Genomic DNA, 19,792 nt, shown 5'->3' with positions numbered 1-19,792 from the left:
CTAATTTAAATAAATTAAAAATTAAGCATGCAAGATTTTGGAGATATCATATTAAAAAGCATAGGAGGAATAAATCAAATTAAAAAGCATAGGATGACTAAATCCATCTATCACTGAAGATCAAGATATTGACTAAACTAGGATAGCTGTAGTCCCACTCCATATCATGCTGTTTAAGTCAATACCAGCAAATTTAGACGGATTACAACTGGTTTGGTTTTGAAATATATAGCCAGTTCCACAGTGGCTATGAAAATGGACAAAGAGGATCATCTCAATTTAAGGTCATATTCAGGTTATAAAATAAAACTTTCCACTATATCCCCATTCCCATTAAAAAAAAAACAACCTATAGGTTAAATCCTAATGAAAACTTAAGGCCTTTTTGAGGTATAATTTGATATTCCCTAAAATAGTACTTAAAATCAAATAAAAAGAAGCTACAACTTTTGTTATAATTGTATTTAACTTGTTGAAAATAAATATTAAAGGGAAATTAAAGAAATGGTACTTACAAGTTCTGAAGCTCCTGAACTTGAGAAGTGATAGATAACTGAAATACAAAGAAAAAAAGCAGAGAGAAAAAGCATTCATAATCCTTTCAACTTACCTTATTAAAGCTTTATGATAAACACAGATACATTCTAAATTACAAAGATCCCAGTTGAATTATTCATGCCAAAATAAGATGCATTTTGATTTTGTCATCTCTTGATTCCAATGACACAGTAAGAATAACAAATTAAAAATGTAAGGTAGGCAGGCAGGTGGTGGCAAGGAATATAGTTATGAATAACTAACTCTAAATAATGTGATACTTCTGTAATTGTGAAAATTAGAACATTAAACTGTCCACATACCTCCCTACCTTATCAGAGCTCTTCTTCCCCAGTCTTCAAGGCCAACTATTCAACAGCATTCTATAGTGTCCTTCTTTAATCTCATTTTCTTATCAGACACAGTTCTATAGTACTTTTTATCCCCCATAACCCCTTCAGAGCTTGGCTTAGATATCAATTCCTCAGGAGGAAACTTTCCTGATCTCTCAATCTATATTTAGAGGAGTTTTATCTTTTCATCATACCCCATTTCCTTCAACACATTATCTTCAATCATTAACATATTCTTTTGACAAGTAGGAGGAACTCAAAAAATACTGTTGAATCAATCTATTGGAATCTCTTCCATACAGCCTCACCATTTTTTCAATGAAGCCTTATTGGATTAAATTCACCAAAACCCATCTATTTCCAGTAACCAATTTTACCTCTGAAATATGAAATCTGTACTTTGTTCTAAAGGCAAAGGTTGAGCAATACATATTCTATAACAAAACATTACAGTCCATGCAGTTAAGAAAAAAGTTAAAAAAAGATTTACCAAAGTGTTTCATATATTAAGTTGAAAATTTAAAGTGAAACATTAATACAGAAAACTTTCTAAAAAGGAATCTTTAACAGTTCGAAGACTCATTGATTAAATATGAAGGACGCTTTCTCAAATCAGGCAAAAACAATAAAAAGCACATTACCCAATATACTTACATCACACTACTAAAAGAATTTTCCCAATTAACAAGAAAACCAAGTATCTCGTAAATACACATACACTAACAGATCTGTCATGCTATGGCTCTGGGATTTTTACCTGTTGAGCCTTTTCAAGCTGGATATTTCCTATTTCTTCTTTTAGAGCCTCTATTTCCTGTTTCAAATCCTTGACAATGATAAAACAGACAAGATTGGACAATGGAAACACAGAAATTGACATAAAATGCAATGTACAGACAAACACATGAAATTACGTGGTATTCATTAAAGTTGATAAACAAAGAGACAAGCACACAGTTTTCTCACTCCCAATACCTGAATAGTTTTCTCCTTATTAGCAACTTTGAGAAGTTCAGCTTCCAGAAGCTCTTCCACAGACTTGATCTTTCCATCTTTTTCATGAATTCTTAGATAAAGAAATGGAGTATTAAATTTGAATAGAAACCATCACCAACTAAGAATAGCACCAAATCATGAATAAGCTCACCAAATAAATTCTCCCCGTTTTAAGTAAAATAGCAACATATCAGACAGAAGGGGAAATAATACTTAAAGCTCTTTCTAAATGAGAAATAATCAGCAACTATCAAGTGGCTGAAGCCTATGCACATTAGGAGAAGCTAGTGACATGTTTCAGAAGTACATAGAGAATATGAGGTGTACCCTGAAGAATAGCAGAGAGAATCAAGTTCCTCTCAATAATATTGGCTCTTAGGGCTGCAAAAGCTGTGATAGAACTTATACGCAATTATGACATCAAACTTTATAGACATCTCAGAAAGGAGACAAGCAAGGAATGTATCTCCCCATCTAATAAAACCTATTCTTTAATAGTTCCTACCACAGAAACAGAAAATTAACAATGCAATGCTATAAGTTAAGAAAATAAATGGAATCAATTATGGAAATACATTTTTTAACAATCACGTTGTACCAGGGAAATCACAGCTTATCCGATCAATAAAAAAATTCTAGAGTGAAAAAGTTAAACTAACATACATAGCTAACTCAATTGCACAATAAAACAAGATTTATCAGGACTAACCAATGGACTAAAAGAGGAAGACCAGTTTAATATGTCACTACTTACACTTTCTTAAGTTCTTCAACTAGAGATGCAAAAGAAACCTGGAAATAAGAAGGCATACTAGTTAGTAATTTGCTCAAAATACAAATGGGTCAGAAATAGAAAAGTATGTTATCCTTAAATTTTCCACTATACCAAAATCCAAATAAGAAAAGTAAACCCAAGAATTAATTTTTACTAGATTTTAACATCATAATTATGAAAATGAAAAGCACTTTGAAAGTAAGCAGCTTTAAGGCTACTTATGGTTAAGTATAGGCCAAAAGAAAAATCAACACATAAATGTTAAAATTACTGAATAATTTTAACCAGATAAAGAGAAAATACGACTTAAAAAATTACCTAAATCAGATAACCCCTTCTACTATTATTTAGAGCAGGGGTGGGAAACATCCGGCCTGAGGGCCATATAGAGCCCGAGAAATCATTTGGTCTGGCCCTGCCAAGGCATTAGAGGTGAGTTAATTAAATGTTTGAACAAATATAGTAGGCTAATTTTTAAGTTGATAATTTTGTATGACCCTCGTATGATGTTATATATATCCAAATGGCCCTTGTCAGAAAAAAGGTTCCCCACCCATGATTTCGAGTCTCACTTTCTTTTTGTATACTCAACCCTTTTATCCTGTCATAAAAAGTAATGACCTCCTATCTGGAGTACTCTACCTAGTACTTGGGATATAGTCAGCATCCAATAAAACTGCTGACTCTATTACTGATAATCAAGTCACAAAAAACTACAATTGACAAATTCCACTTTGGAGAAGGAAGGAACAGACAAACAACAGAATGGCTATGTTTGAATGTATCAGGCCTGTCCATTGTTTTAAAGAAAATGGTTGCATAATCTATTAAATTCCTTACCTGATCATTTTGCTTTGCCTTTAAGTCTTGAACTTCTTTTGTCAAAGATGAGTTTTCTGTTCTTATTGCCTTTTTCAAAGACACATAAGCAGAACATACTTTTATTTTCTGGGGAAAAATAGCTTGCTTCAAAATAAACTAGCTTCTCATTTTTTCTTTAGCTGCTTTTTTTCCCCTGGAAGGCCCAGAAATCTCCCTTCTTCCACGTCTACAATTCTATAACTTCTAGAGCTAGCCAAATAGATTTTTAATTAAATTATCCCCACAATTATTTCTATTTATGTTTACACAATCATACAACCATACAGTATACCACTTGTCACCCTAAACTCAAATACAACTTTTAAGTTATTTCTTCCAGCACCACCACTTATCCTACTCGAGTTTGTTAATGATAATCATAAACAGAACTACAGTCTCTCCTTTCTCTGGCCTCCTATACTACTTCCTGAACTTATGAAGTCTGCTAGTTAGCGCTGGTTATAATTTGAGCATGGGTGGAGGTGGAAGAGCTATTTTACAAAGCATAACAATAGTATCTACTTCATTAAGGCAATGAATGCTATAATCAACTATGCATTTTTGTATTTTTAATAAAATATTAAATTTAATGAAAAAATTATAAATGTAATAAAATGTGGTTAACTCATATGCAGTTTAAAAGCTATGGGAAAAATCTTACACAAATTATAGTGAAACCCCTTCACTGAATAACCACAAGGAAAATAACTCTAAAAGTGCTTTACATTCAGTTCCTCTTCTTTAGTGGCCACCTGAATAAGTCCAGTTTCAAGTAATTCTTCCACAGTTTTCAACTTCTCATCTTTTTCTTGAATGCTGAAATTATAAATTTAAAACATATGTATGAACTATTTTTTAACTATTTTAACTATTTATAAGGAATTATATCATTCCTAAATATTTTACATGGATTACCTCCTTTGTCCATTGTTCCTTATAAAATTTAATTCTAGAAACGTTTCTGAGAATCTTTGATTAATGTCTAAGGGTACTTCTTCTTTACCAGTAAGTAAAATGTGTTCAAGTAATGCATGTTTACATGCTAGCCTAAAAAAATAAATCACTGCTACGCATGGCACCCACAAACCTAATGTAATCCCAAATCAATCAATAGCATACCACTCTCTTCCATTGTGAAATACAAAAAGAATTCTGAGAATCTTGATTAATATAGTTAACTAGTGTCCCAGTGCAGGGATTCGTGAACATTGAAAGGAAATTGATTAGAAGAAATATTTTAATATCGCTATTCACCCTTCTCTATTAGAAGTGTCAACCAAATTCACGATCGATAATGATAGATCAGAACACACGCGTGCGATTGGCACCAGCAAGAGCTTTATATGTATTGTGCATGTACGAGTCAACTTAGCCTTTTATATATACAGAATAAACTTGCTTAATTAGATCTGCTTTCTGATTTAGCTAAACTTTTTCCAGCACAGTGAAGCACCCCAACTTCTCTTTCAGGTAATTGTCAGCAACACAGCAATAAATATCAACACAAAGCACATTATTATTGTAGATCACGCAGGTAGAACAAAGGGTAAAATATTTAACTGTAGCCGTGTTTGACTATATTCTGTGCAGTGAGAAAACCTGAAGTCATTTCTTACTTCTTTTCAGTCGGATCAAGTTTCTAAACTTTCTAAATCTCCGTTTTCTGGCTAATGAAAAGAAAAGAGGATTCCACCGAGTCTCCTATCTATCTACTCCAGGACTTCTGTGAGGATCAAATGAGATGAGGCACGTGAAAACGCTTCACAGACATATGGTTAACCAAATCTGCCGCTATACCTAATTTTCGGTACTTTGCCTATTACATGAAAAAAAATGCGTCACAAACTAAAAATAACCAACCAATCATGGTCAAACCTCATGGTTAGCCATTGCAAATGTCTGCCCCCATGTGTTTGAATTGACTTTGTGTGGTTTAAGGGGACAGTTAGGTTCAGGGCCTCAGGTCTAGTAGGGTTAAAGTGTAAAATGTTTGCACCTGGCTATAAAGCAAGTTGTGTTCCTGGGCTGAAAAAACTCCAAGGAGGCTACTCGCTAGGGAGAAGAAGCCGGGCGTTGCTATGTGACGTCATTCCCCGGCACCTACAGTGACCGTTTCTGGGCTGGGCTGGGCTGTGGGCCACATTTTGCACCATGGGGTCTTGGCAGCATTGGCTGCGATTTGGTAGGGTGTCCCTCCAGGGTGGTGGCAGGGCCTGTGTCCCACTTGGGGGAAGCCGAGTGTTGGTTTGTCGGCACCAGGTTTGTGGTGCCGTTTATTTTGAAATGGCCAGTGCACGTCATGGCAGCTCCTGCACTGAGCATCTGCCCCCTGGTGGTCAGTGCGTGTCATAGCTACCAGTCAGACGGACGCTTAGCCTTTTATATATAAGACTAGAGGCCTGGTGCATGAAAATTCGTGCACTGGGGGAAGGGGGGTTCCTCAGCCTGCTCTCACAGTCCGGGAGCCTTCAGGGGATGTGATGGCTTAAGCTCCTTACGGGGAGCGGGCCTAAGCCGCAGTCTGGCCTTCCTCTGCAGGAGGCAACCAGGCTGATCAGGACAAGGCGCCGCCCCCATCACCCTGCTGCTGCTGCCACTCGGTCACCGCGGCAGCTGGCCCTCCTCGGCCCTCACAGCCTTTGTCCAGAAGGACATCCAGAAGATGCCCCGTCTATCCGGTCTAATTAGCATATTACCCTTTTATTAGTAAAGATAATTGTTATCTCAAATTTGGTAGAAGTGATTCATTAAAATATCTAAAGAAAATTTTAAACTCACCATTTTTCCATTTGTTCCACAACATCTTTATTAGGCTAAAATAAAAATCGCCAAAGAGTTTAATTTACCAACTTTGCATGAGGTAAAACTTGTTTAAACATTGAAATACGATTCTATAAAAATTGTTTAGTTTTAATTACATTCAAAAGTTAGTAAGATGATCCATATTTGAAGATTGCTAATAATTAAATAATTAATTTACAAACACAATACAAAAGAGAAGCAGCTACACAAGACAGAAAAACGTGAAATATAAAATGGACTAGCAAAGTGAGTTAGTTTGTTATGAATAATTCTTTAATTACTATAAAAGAAAATTTTGAGGATAAGAAGAGAATGTGCCCTAGTTCCTTTTCATCAATTAATTCAGTTCTTCATATATTAAAAAAAAAAAAGAAATCAAAGGTTCTAAGGCCTCACAGGCCAGGAAGGAGGCTTTGTTCTTTCTTTTTATAAATGGATTTTTTTTAAACACTAAGTTATAATATTTATATAGGCAAGTTCAAAACTCCTATGTACAATTCAAGAATTTTTTAACATGTATATGGTTATATAACTACCACCCAGACCAATATATAAAACTGATTATAAATTGCAGAAGCAACATATGAACACATCCTCCTTGTAAATCATTAAAACATGACCTGTAGTCCTGGCCGGTGTGGCTTAGTTGGCTGAGTATCAACCCATGCACCAAAAGGTCACAGCTTCGATTCCTGATCAAGGCTCATACCCAGGTTGCAGGTTCAGTCCCAAGTTGGGGTGCATGCAGAAGGCAACCAATTGATGTTTTTCTTTCACACTAATGCCTCCCCCCTCCCCGCCCCCGTCCCTTTCTCTCTCTCTAAAATCAATTTAAAAGCATACATTTAAAAAAAAAAAAAAACACATGACAATGTTTCGGGTTCAATCCCTGGTCAGGGCACGTATGGTAAGCAACAGGTCAATTGCTCATTCAATACTGCACAAAACTGACACAGCTTAACATCTATCCAACATTTTTACTTTATACATTACTGGTCTAGTCTAATCCATTTTTTTTCCTCCCTGCATGATTTGCAAAACTACATCTTATATAATAATGAATTAGTCTGCAATAAAATACAACTGACCCCTGACATTGGCCTCCCTCCTGCCATCCCCCCATACATAACAAAAGTCCTCACAGTCATAATTTACTGTGTGTCCAGAAGCAGAGCTTCCCCTCAGTATCCCCAGGCCTTCAGACAGCTAATGTATAATATTTATATAGGCAAGTTCAAAACAGGTTTAGGATCTTTTTCCTTGAACACTGTCTTCCACCCATCTCTACCTGCTCTTTCCTAATTTCTCTAGTTTCTTAATTTTTTTCCCAATGTTATTACAACCATTTTCACAAACACTATTAATTTTTCCAATTTCCATTGCCAAATCCAAATCCTAAGATTCTGCTTCTTACATATTTCTAAAATTAACCCACTTTTCTTCTATGCCGTAGGTTAGGCTCTCAGCTTTACTCTTCTCAACTATCACATCATCCTCATTCTTCTCCCTGCTTCTAATCCATAAGGATTATTTTGTGAGAAGTACACAAAGAACTTCTAAATGGAAAAAATTCTTCCTACCATCAGAAAGGAGGTAAGAGTTGTCAAACATATATTAAATCCTGTATAATAAAAGCCTAATATGCAAATTAACCAAAAGGCGGAACAAGCACTGGGCTGGGGGCAGGGCCCACAAGCAAGGCAGCACCAGGCCAGCCAAGACGGGTGCCAGTGGGCAAAGGGAATGGATGCGATCTGGGGGCAGAGGGAAGGGACGGCAGTGACTGGCAGTGGCAGAGAGGCGATGGGGTAGGGGGGGGGGTGGGGGGTAGGACAGACTGCTCGCCGGCCGGCGCTGTTCCCCGATCGGCCTGCAGGTCAACTCCCACAGAGGAAGGCCAGACTGCAGCATCCCCCAAGGGCTCCTGGTCTGCAAGAGGGCACAAGCCGGGCTGAGGGATACCCCACCCCCACCCCCACCCCCCACCCCCGCCGAGTGCACAAATTTTCATGCACCGGGCCTCTAATCAGGTTTATAGGTTTATAAACTGTGAAAAATAAATCATGCAATAAGTTTACATCTTTCATCAAGATGATTTTTGCCCATCTTAAGTCTCACATAAAGACTTAACACAAAATGTGTAACTATGCATGGTAATGGATTTTAACCACACTTACAGTGGTAATCTTTTCATAATATACACAAATATCAAATCATTATGTTATATGTAATGTTAGTGTCAATTAAAGCACTATTTTAAAATGAAGAAAAGAAAAAGGGAGAGAGGGAGGGAGGAAGGATGCACGCACGTGCCGGTGTGGCTCAGTTGGTTGGAGTGTCATCCCCATGCACTGACCAAAGGTTTTCAGGTTCAATCCCTGGTCAGGGCACATACGGAAGGCAAACAGATCAATGTTTCTCTCTCACATCGATGTTTCTCTCTCCCTGTCCTTTCCTCTCTCTCTCTAGAATCAATGAAAAACATGTCCTTGATGAAGATTGGGGAAAAAAGACAATACTATTAAGTCCAAGTTATCTTCACCTTAACCGTTCAGTTGTGTTTTACTTTTAGTCCTACATACTTCTCCCCTATGTAAATTCAAACACCTCATTGTCACCAGAGTGATCTATCTAAAATGCTAGACAAAATGCTTATTTATTTTTATAGCACCCTTCAGTGGCATACCTATATGCTAAATCAAGTTCATGGTCCTTACACAGCATACAAAGTTCTTCATTATTAGGCCCTACTGACTCTCTACTCCTTACACCTCATACTTTGCAGTTCTCTAATATGCTCTAAATATACCAATTTAACCGTATACTGCCATGACATTTAATACTGTATCCACTAGACCTGGAATGGTCCTTTTAGCTATTTGGCAAATTCATGGCCCTTTTTCAAAATCACATTTAGCTGTCCCCTGTTATCTGTGCATTTCACCCTCACCCTCCTTCAAAATAGAATTCATTACTCCTCCTCCTAACCTGTTCAAGAATTTTATTCATCACATTTTTCTGTGTTATATATCTTCACACTAAACCTGTCTTGAAGACAGGAACCAATTCTCATCCATCTCTGTAGCTTCAGCATGTAGCATAGTTTCTAGCATATACTCAATTAGCAAATATTTAATAAAGTGAAATTTCCTTTAAGGAGGTCACAGTTTAACAAGTACTCTTGGTCAATTGCTCATTCACTATTCAATTGTACAAACTGACCCAATTAGCATCTATCTAACATTTTTACTTAATAGATTATTGATCTGATCTGATCCAATTTTTCTGTCCCTATATGACTTTCAAAACCATATCTTATATAATAATAAATTAGTCTTCAGTAAAGTACAACCAGGCATCAGGGCAAAGAGTAAAAATTGCCTACTCCCATAGTTTTTACTTAATAATCTTGATCACTGAATCTTAAAAATCTACTAGAATAAAATAAAATATCATGCTGCTCCTTTGCTAAAAAGTCAATATTGTCCAAAAAAAAAAAAAAAAAGGACATATAAGAACCCTCATCCCCAAAAAGTTTTATTTTATTCTGAATAAATGAGATTTTGTAACTGATTTATTTGCATCATCTATGAATGGAGATTTCACTTCTTTTGTGTATAAACAGCTTCCCTTACCTGGTGTTTGTTGTCTTTCTGCTTCCTACACCTTAAGAAACAACAACCTGGCACCATTGTTGGTTTCTGTTTCAATAAGGTCAATCTTATCCTCCAGGATAAAAATCCATGGGGCAAAAGGACTACATTTTTTTTAAATAACTGAACTGTTCATCTCTCAACTGTCACTTGGAATTCTGACTGCTGGGTAGGAAGGGGTTAAAGAAAGGTAAAAATGAAAAAACATTATACTAATCTTTATCTCTTCTTTTATTAGCAATAACAAAGAAATGGCCAGAAAAAAGTCAAAGAGGTGGTTCTTTGGTCTGCCAAGATGAGATAAGTAAGACAGGAACTACAACCAAAAACGTAACACCAGTCATATGCTTTGTACAATATTTTAAAATAAATATTGAAGAGAAGAGAAAAATTCTAACAATTATCAAAGAGCAAATCTTAAGTTAGTACCATAATGAGTTTCCACACTTATCAAATAATTCTTTTAAATAAAATTTTAAAATGTGACTATGAAATTTTGTTCTGAGGATTACTGCTAAAAATTCATAAAACTATTATTTGTTTAAAAAAATTCATCTCATGCTAAAAGTTGTTATTTTAACAATACCTAAATGCACAAAGAAACTTCACAGTAAAGGCTGACTAAATAAGGTAGAAATTAGAGGATTTTTAAAAATATATTTTTTAAATTTTTTATTAACTTCCACATGTGATAGTTTATATAAGATATGAAATGGCAGTTTTAGGGCATCATATTATCTTTAAGAAAAAGAAAATTTAAAGACTAGTGGTTTCACTCTTGTCTAATGATAGAGAATACCATTTTTAGTACAGAACAAAAGTTAAAAGAGTTTTAAAAATTTAGGTTTTCTTTTAAACCTAAATAGGATTTACGAGTATCTTTAATACTGGAACTTTAGGACAGATTCAGAAGTTTCTAGGCATTTGCTTTAATCTCCCATGAAGTTAATTTAAAAAGTTTAAAACTACATATTGAAATAGGTGTTCCAGAATCTCTGATAACTAACTCACAAAAACTACATTCTACTTTTCTGGGTCAGAATTAACACAATCAAAAAACCATCTATAAGCCCTGACTGCATGGTTCAGTTGGTTGGAGCATTGTCCTGTACACCAAAAAGGTTTCAGGTTCAATTCCTTGTCAGGGCACATACCTAGGTGTGTGTTTAATCCCCGGTCGGGGTGCGTACGGGAGGCAACCAATTGATGTTTCTCTCTCTGCCCACCCCCGCTACACACACACCACCCCTTTCTCTCTCTCTGGAATCAGTTAAAAAATGTTCTGGGGTGAGGATAAAAAATATCTATCATATTTAATCTAATCCAAGTCACTAACGTTGCATCTCACAACCGATATTTTATGAAGCACTAAAAATTAAAAATACTGCCAACTAAACTGTAACCAGAGGCTCTAAGATACAACCAGACTTCAGAGATGGATGATAAATTAAGAGGTAGAAAAAAAACTTACAATTGATGAAATATCATATCTCTTATAAGCTATACCTCAACAAAATGAAATAAGAATAAGATTTAAGATAAGATTTAAATACCACTTTAGGATTAGAGGCATGAAGTCATATTCCTACACTAAATATCATTTGCTCAGAATTTTCTCCTCTATTAAGTTTAATTTGCAGGGGTAAAGAATATATAAAGTAATAAAGATTAAGCAAAGTACTTAATATCATATTGAAGGGAGGAGGAAAATAAGTGGATTATACCTGTTAAGATATTAACAATACTTCCAAAATACTTCCACAGTACTTGGCACAGCTACTTACACCAATTCAATACCTGCTTAAATGTGGATTATAAAATAAAAAAGAAAGCATGCACCTGCTGAAAGAAGTGCTATCGTTTGCAATAACTTACATTTCAGCTTCTAATAAGTGTGTTCTAAAAATTTAACGGTATTAGAAACACATGCGGAGGAGAAACCAAGATGACAGCATAGTTAAACACCTAAACTGCAGCCTAGCACAACAATTTCAAAACTACAACTAAAAGAAAAAACGGACATCATCCAAAACCACAGGAAAGCTGGCTGACTGGAAATCCTACAACTAGAAGGAAAGAGAAAACCACAAGGAAAATCAGAGGAGCTGTAAAAGTCTGAGGTACAGAGACACGGGCACGCGCGTGCGGAGAGGACGGAGCCAGAGAGGACGCGGTGGCTGAGTGCCTGGCCGGCGTTCTCTAGCAGGAAGGAGATAAAAGCTCCAGACTGCGCTGAACCCCAGCTCCGACTGCACTGAACCCCAGTTCCGGGTGAGACCCTGGGGACCCAGGCTCATACTGGGGGAATCTAGGCTGTAAGGCGGTAACTCAGGGGAGCGGCGAAAGGCAGAGCTCTGGAGGCGCGCACGTGAATGCGCACAGAGGACGGACTGTTGACTGTGCCGCTGGATTGCCCTAGCGGAAAGGAGACAAAAGCTCCAGACTGCACTGAACCCCAGTTCCGGGCGAGAATCTGGAATCCAGATTCATTGGGGGAGACACTAGACTGTTCGGCAGTGGGCGAAACTCCAGGGCGCCTTTCTCTCAGAGGTGCTTGCAGCGAGTACCGAGGGACACTGAGGGACACTGAGACCCAGGAACCTCATAGGGCAGGGCTGACGGGAAGCCAAGGCTGTAGGCTCCAACCTGAAACTCCGCCCCATCCAAGCTGAGCACAGAGGCTTTTACAATTTTGCAAGTCTAGTCGAATAAGGCTGTCTCCCGGCGTAGACACAGCTGATCCTCACAGCCAATTGGCCTGGAGGTCAACTCCTCCCACTGATACCAACAATAATCAAGACTTAACTACAAGGCTGTACACACAGTCCACAAAGGGGTGCACCAAGAGTGTCCACCTCAGGTAACTGGGGAGGCCAAGTCACTGGCCCATATAGGACAACTAGCACACAAAGCTACCCTTCCAACTCAGGGAAGCAGCGAAAATGCGAAGACAAAGAAACAGATCAAAAACCAAAGAAATGGAGGAAAACAAACTACTGGAGATAGAGTTCAAAACCTCGGTTATAAGGTTTTTCAAGAATTTCCTAGAAAAGGCCGATAAATTTAGCAAGACCCTCGAGGATATGAGAGAGACCCTCGAGGATATGGAAAAGGACCAACTAGAAATTAAACATACACTGACTGAAATAGAAACACATGCAAAGCTTCTATTTTAATGTGTCATGTAATATCAAAAGTTTTTAGAATATTTTTTAAAACTGAAATTTGAAGAGTTGTGTAGAAGAGTATGAAGGCAACCCTCAAGAACAGACATAAAATGGATGTTGCCTGGGGCTCTAGTTTATGGAGCTACTAGAGGCACCGTGCACGGATTCATGCACCAGGTGGGGTCCCTTGGCCAGGCCTGTGGACATCCCCCAAGGGGCCCCAGATTGCGAGAGGGAGCAGGCCAGGCCAAGGGACCCCACCAATGCACGATCGGGGCCAGAGAGGGACCGCGGGACATCTCCAGGGCATGTCCGGCCCATCTCGCCCATCCTGATTGGCCGGCCCCAGCAGCAAGCTAACCTACCGGTCAGGGCATCTGCCCCATTGGTCAGTGCGTGTCACAGCAACTGGTCGAATGAACAGTCGGACACTTAGCATATTAGGCTTTTATTATATAGGATGCTTATTCAGACTACTGTAGTTTTGATAGCTTGCTATAAATATAGAATAAAGTATGATGGCAGTATGGGGTGGAAATGAGATTGGAAAAAACAAATATTCTAAGGGAAAGATATGGAGGTTTAAAATAACTACTATATGCAAAGAACTAGGCTAAGCACTATTCATAAACTTACCCATTTAAATCTACCAAGCTTATGATGTAAATAAAATGTTAAAGACTTGGGATGAGAGGTTTCAGAAAGGTTAAGCAATTTGATCAACATCACTGCATTAAGTGGTGGTATTAGGTTTCAAACCCATTCTCTCTCTCTCCCTCTCTCTCTTTTTTTTTTTTTTTAATTGATTTAAGAGAGGGAGAGAGAGGGAATGAGAGATAGAAACATCAATGATGAGAATCATTGATCAGCCGGCTCCTGCACAACCCCTACTGGGGATCAAGCCAACAACCTGGGCATGTGCCCTGACTGGGAATCGAACCATGATCTCCTGGTTCATAGGTCAACACTTAACCACTGAGCAACACTGGCTGAGCCAAACCCATTCTCCTTTTAGGGAACCATGATGCCTTAGAAAATGTGAAGTTCCAAGTCTGAGGACTTTTATCCTCAGAACCAAATGCATCAAAATAACTTAAAACATTCTTTTTATGCATACTATTACATTTTTCTTTCCTTTGGGCGGGAGGAGGGATGCTCATAAGCATGTTAGCATTAACTTCCTTTCAGGAAGAAAAGTTATATTTTCCTTAGTTTGGATATTTGATAAGCACAAGAACAATAAAAATACAATCAATATTTTTCAAAGTAAATGAACTGGTTACTATTTAAGAAGAAAGGCTCATGAAAAACCTTACCTGTTCAGAAACAAGAGTCTGTAGCTTCTGAACTTCTAATTGTAATGCTTTGTTTTGGTCACTTAAAATCTGGAAGAAAGAATCTAAATTTACTGTTTTATTAAGAAAAGGTAACAATGCAATAATTTAAGTTTTTAAAAAAAATATCAAACCCATATTATTGCTTTAAGTACTAATAAAGTGGCAGGTGAATTATATACTAATGTACATAAGAATGCAAATCTCACATGGCTCCAGTTTCCAGTTTTAATGAATACATTCCAGAGTACAGGAATACAGTACTAGTATAAAGTACATGTATAATAATCTCTAAAACAAATTCTACTGAGCCCCCTATTTCAGTCATGTAGTTTATCCCAAAAGACTGTTAACACTGTGCTTTGAACTGCTTTCATGTGTATTTCAAAGAGCTGAACAGTTTGTGCCAATGGAATCTGGGAAACCATACTTTCATTAAGTGAGTACTAGTAAATAAAAGCCCCCAAGAAGCAAATCATACTACACAGAGATGCACCCTGGGAATCAGAATGCTGTACAGCACTCAAGCTGGTTGGCCAGACCAGAAACTAGCACCGCATCAACAACAAAGGCAGACAGAACCATCACAAACCACCAACTGAAAACTGTAGAGAAAAGGCTGGAGCAAAACAAATTTCAAGAGTCTGTTACAAGTAGAAATAAGATAATCTAGGCAAGAGGAATCTGATAAAATGCATTGCTTGTATAAGTCCCCAGATAAACTCTAGAAACACTGTTTCAGAGTCATTACACATAAAAGTTGTATTTCTAGATTCACTTCAACTGAAAACTATTACAAGGTTGTTCAAAAAAAGCAGAGATGACAAGCTTAATCACACACCTTAAATTCTTCCATTTTGTTTGAAATTTCACACTGTAGCTGCTCTTCAAGCAGTCTTATTTTATCATCCTTAACACGAATACTATGAGAAAAAAATCAATTAAAACATGTAATATATTGAGAAAGTGTACATAAATTATGTGCACAACTATGTTATAAGCAGCAATATTTCCTGTAATTATACTTGGACATAAATGTATGAATGACTCCATGTTCAACAATACATTAATTACCTTTTATGCATTTTCTCCAGTTCATGTGCAGCAGCAGCCTGTGTTTAGAATGAGATAAGAATTATGCCATTTCTCAGGCAGTAATCTAAATTATTTTTTTACTTATTTTTACATATTAAAAAGTTACATTTTTATATATTTGAAGTAAAATTAAAGCAATATCAATACATTTTGCTATCCAATATTTTGTACTTATTGATCAACCTTTATCCTAATAAAAAGATATGTCCTTTTTTAATTAAATGGTAGAAAGCTAGAACAAACCAGCACATTAAGAATGTTTTAACTGCTCCTCTGATATATCAAAAGTGGTCAATTCTTTGGCTCGAACATTAATTTCAACATGAAAATAATTAATATATAGATGGGTTGTGAGAGGCATATAAAATAGAAAAGGCTTTCAACAACATACCATGAGCCAGACCCGAGTAACCATTATATTTATTTACTGTCTACATGAGTAAAATTAGAGCTTGCAATACCAATAAAAATAAGTATAGACAAACTGAAATTCTGAGGTAAATGCTTAAAAAGCAATAAAGATCTACCTGTTCATTTGCCAAGGCCTGTAATTTTTGCACTTCAGCTTTTAATAAGAAATTCATATTCTGTATATCCTAGAACAAGAAGGAAAAATAGAATTAGTAAGACTTCATATAATTGACTTTGAAGCTTGTAAAATGCTCTTCTACTTAAGCAAAGTTCTCAAAGCAAAAGTCTCAAATTATAATTTCTTAAGTGAGAAAGAAAAACCATCAATTCCTGTTGTTTAACATATTTCCCAAATTACTGTCAATTATATCATGTGAGAAAAAAAACCTTTAAACTTTTCCTCTTAGAGGGCTAAAAAGGATTTTGTAGTTTAGAAAAGAGACATTTTTCAGATGAATTCGAGTATTTTCTCTTTTTTAAAAATATATATATATTTTTTTAAATATATTTTATTGATTTTTTACATAGAGGAAGAGAGAGGGATAGAGAGTTAGAAACATCGATGAGAGAGAAACATCGATCAGCTGCCTCTTGCACACCCCTACTGGGGATGTGCCCGCAACCAAGGTACATGCCCTTGACCGGAATCGAACCTGGGACCCTTGAGTCCGCAGGCCGACGCTCTATCCACTGAGCCAAACCGGTTTCGGCTTAAATATATTTTTATTGATTTCAGAGAGGAAGGGAGAGGGAAAGAGAGATAGAAAAATCAAAGATGAGAGCAAATCACTGAACAGCTGCCTCCTGCACATCCCCTACCAGGGATCAAGCCTGCAACCCAGGTATGTGCCCTTGACCAGAATCGAACCTGGGACTCTTCAGTCCACAGGCCGACACTCTTTCCACTGAGCCAAACTGACTAGGGCTAGAGTATTTTCTTCTTCATAAACACATATACTGATTACAAGATCAGGGTAACTCAATGACTGTAAAATATTTCAGCCATCTTACCTAATAAGAGAAACATGTAAATTGACCATACCTCCGCTACGCCCACAGCCAATCAGAGTATGCAAATTAACCCAACAAAGATGGCGGTTAATTTGCGTACATACCTGGGTCCCGGGAACCTCCTCAGCACCCAGGTCACTCCCAGCCAGCCATCAGGGGGGTGGGGGGGGAAGGGAGGAAGGGACCGAGCCTGCGATCGGAGGTGCAGGGTGGGGGGGACCCCTTGTGGGGAGGACCCCTTCCCAAGCCTAAAGCCTGGGGTGGAGGCTTTAGGCTTGGGAAGGGGCCAAGCCTGGGATCGAAGGGAAGGGGGAAAAAAATCAATTGAAACATATCCTCAGGTGAGGATAAAAATAAAAAAAGAAATGTCATATCCTATGAAAGATACATCTTGAAAATGCCTAAAGAAAGTTGTCATTTTTTCATGGTGAAGGGACTAGAGTCCGTGTTGATGAAAATACCTTGGCGGATGCAGCAGCAGGGTGATGGGGCTGGCACCTTCCCCTAATCAGCACGGTCGCCTCCCGCAAAGGGAGGCCAGACTTTGGCTTAGGTCTGCTCCCAACGGGAAGCGGGCCTAAGCCATCAGTAGGACATGCCCTGAGGGCTCCCAGTATGTGAGAGGGGGCAGGCTGGGCTGAGGGACCCCTCCCCAGTGCACGAATTTTGTGCACCAGGCCCCTAGTTTATAATAATTACTGTACCTTAAGTTCCTCCTCTTTACTTGTTAAATGATCATGTTCATTTGCTAAAGAATCTTCAGTCTGTTTTATCTGCTTATCTTTTTCTGCAATCCTTTAACGGGAAATACATTTGCATTCAATAAATAATCAGATGTCAAACCTCAAATCAAAGCAGTTTCTCACATAAACTGTACCTTTCATTTCTGTAATCCCCTTTCAGTGTAGGAATAACAGTCATACGCACTACAGCTCCTTAAAATACCTATCCCTATTTTAAAACTTGAGGTAAAATAAGTAACTTTTTTAAGCTCACAAGCCTAGCAATGTCTAAACCTGAGTTTAGAGAGGACTCTTTCTCCCTCCCCATGTGGGAGTCTGTACTTGTTCTTTAATAAATTTCCACATTTACTATACAAAAAACAAAACCTGAGTTTAGGGCTTCTGAACTCAATTACACAAAAACACAGAACTTTGTTTTGGCCACCACAGTATAGTTAGATACAGAGTACCTGCAACTACTTAGACACAAAAACTAACTTCCACTGATCTTAAATCATAATTACCTCTCCCACATAAATGCTCAAGCCCAAATGAAAAAAATTCCCCAAATCTTTTTATGATAAAGACAAAAACACAGAACGTTTAACTTTTCAGGAACCAAATCATTGAGAGGGAGGGGGGCAGGCAAGAGGGTGAGAGTTGCTCCAAATTTAGTTGCATTTTCTGAACAAGTTAGAATATAAATTTAATCATAAGTACTGAATCTAACAGGTAATAAGTTAATGGTGACTAAGCAATTATAAGAGAAATGTAGACAGGCAGGCTTACACTTTATGTAATTCTTCTGCTAGAACTGAAGCAGAGGTCTAAGAAAGAAAAACAGTGTCAACATAAAAGCATTTAGGACAAAGTTTAAAAGTTTTACAATAATCATTAAAAATTAAAAGAAATTAAAGTATATAAAATTATTAAGGCATCATCTAGCCCATAACAAGTGTTCATTAAATAGTAGCTATTATTTTGAAGGCAAATTTGATCAACAACAACCAACAAAGAAACAAAACATCGGGAAAACAGCCATGAAGTTCCTTTTTCATCCCTGTACTTCTTTTCCTTAGTAACGATTTCCAATAACTAAATGATACAGTTCATGATTAAGGTAAGAATTAAACTTTTTGGTAATACTTATGCACATCTTTACTTTTTAAAAGGTATTTATAGCATCCTCTAAGTATTTAATTCCTGATAAATTTTCTAGAGCTCTCTTTCAGCTAATAACTTGGATTTTAATCCAATTTGAATTGATAATTTATATATACATACACATCCATAAACACACAAACATCCTTCCCTATATTAAATAATTCTTCCTAAATAATTTTAGGCTACAGTTTCTACAAAGAAAGCAAATGGGGGGTGAGGATGGGAGGAAATGTTTGCTATCTCAAAGTTTTAGGACTTTAAATTTGCCTGAAACTTTAAAAACAAGTTTTAAATGTGAAAACTACTTTTTATATAGAAAGGTGACTTCTATTCCAAGCTAATTGTTTTTCTACAAACAATTTTTAGAATTTTAAAGTTGAAGAATTAAAATTCACAATATGTATATAATGGGAACAAGTTAAATACTCGGAGGTTTTTTCTTTTTTCTCACTGTATTATTATTTATATTCCAAAGACTATATCTACATATCTACCATAATAAAAAGATATATCCTTTTTTAATTAAATGGTAGAAAGCTAAACCAAATTAGCATATTAAGAGTATTTTAACTGCCGAAACCGGTTTGGCTCAGTGGATAGAGCGTCGGCCTGCGGACTCAAGGGTCCCAGGTTCGATTCCGGTAAAGGGCATGTACCTTGGTTGCGGGCACATCCCCAGTAGGGGGTGGGCAAGAGGCAGCTGACAGATGTTTCTCTCTCATCGATGTTTCTAACTCTCTATCCCTCTCTCTTCTCTGTAAAACGTCAATAAAATAAAAAAAGTTTTTAAAAAAAGAGTATTTTAACTGTTCCTCTGATATTTCAAAAATAGTCAATTCTTTGGATCGAACATTAATTTCAACAAGAAAATAGTTAATACCTAGATGGGTTACATTAAAATGCTGCTAAAG

The 19,792-nt window shown here is 37.0% G+C and overlaps 1 protein-coding gene across 6 annotated transcripts in view; it reads right to left on the bottom strand.

Annotated features, from left to right (window-relative positions):
- Positions 1 to 19,792, bottom strand: part of KTN1 (kinectin 1) — a 99,697-nt gene that overhangs the window by 42,906 nt on the left and 36,999 nt on the right. For 5 of the 6 annotated variants that reach the window (XM_079767899.1, XM_079767901.1, XM_079767898.1 and 2 more), the window contains exons 13-25: positions 18,507 to 18,544; positions 17,700 to 17,790; positions 16,101 to 16,169; positions 15,553 to 15,590; positions 15,320 to 15,401; positions 14,461 to 14,529; positions 6,301 to 6,335; positions 4,248 to 4,338; positions 3,502 to 3,570; positions 2,641 to 2,678; positions 1,866 to 1,956; positions 1,648 to 1,716; positions 516 to 553 (exon numbers count right to left, since the gene is read on the bottom strand). In XM_079767899.1, coding sequence (XP_079624025.1) covers positions 516 to 553; positions 1,648 to 1,716; positions 1,866 to 1,956; positions 2,641 to 2,678; positions 3,502 to 3,570; positions 4,248 to 4,338; positions 6,301 to 6,335; positions 14,461 to 14,529; positions 15,320 to 15,401; positions 15,553 to 15,590; positions 16,101 to 16,169; positions 17,700 to 17,790; positions 18,507 to 18,544 — 818 coding nt within the window. The remainder of the gene's footprint in view (positions 1 to 515; positions 554 to 1,647; positions 1,717 to 1,865; positions 1,957 to 2,640; positions 2,679 to 3,501; positions 3,571 to 4,247; positions 4,339 to 6,300; positions 6,336 to 14,460; positions 14,530 to 15,319; positions 15,402 to 15,552; positions 15,591 to 16,100; positions 16,170 to 17,699; positions 17,791 to 18,506; positions 18,545 to 19,792) is intronic. The other variant, XM_079767902.1, reaches the window with a different exon arrangement.

The sequence above is a fragment of the Cnephaeus nilssonii genome, assembly GCF_951640355.1.
Source record: "Cnephaeus nilssonii genome assembly, chromosome: 4".
Classification (NCBI taxonomy): Eukaryota; Metazoa; Chordata; class Mammalia; order Chiroptera; family Vespertilionidae; genus Cnephaeus; species Cnephaeus nilssonii.
The sequence above is the reverse complement of the archived record's forward strand: the minus strand, read 5'-3'. Positions and strand labels throughout refer to the sequence as shown.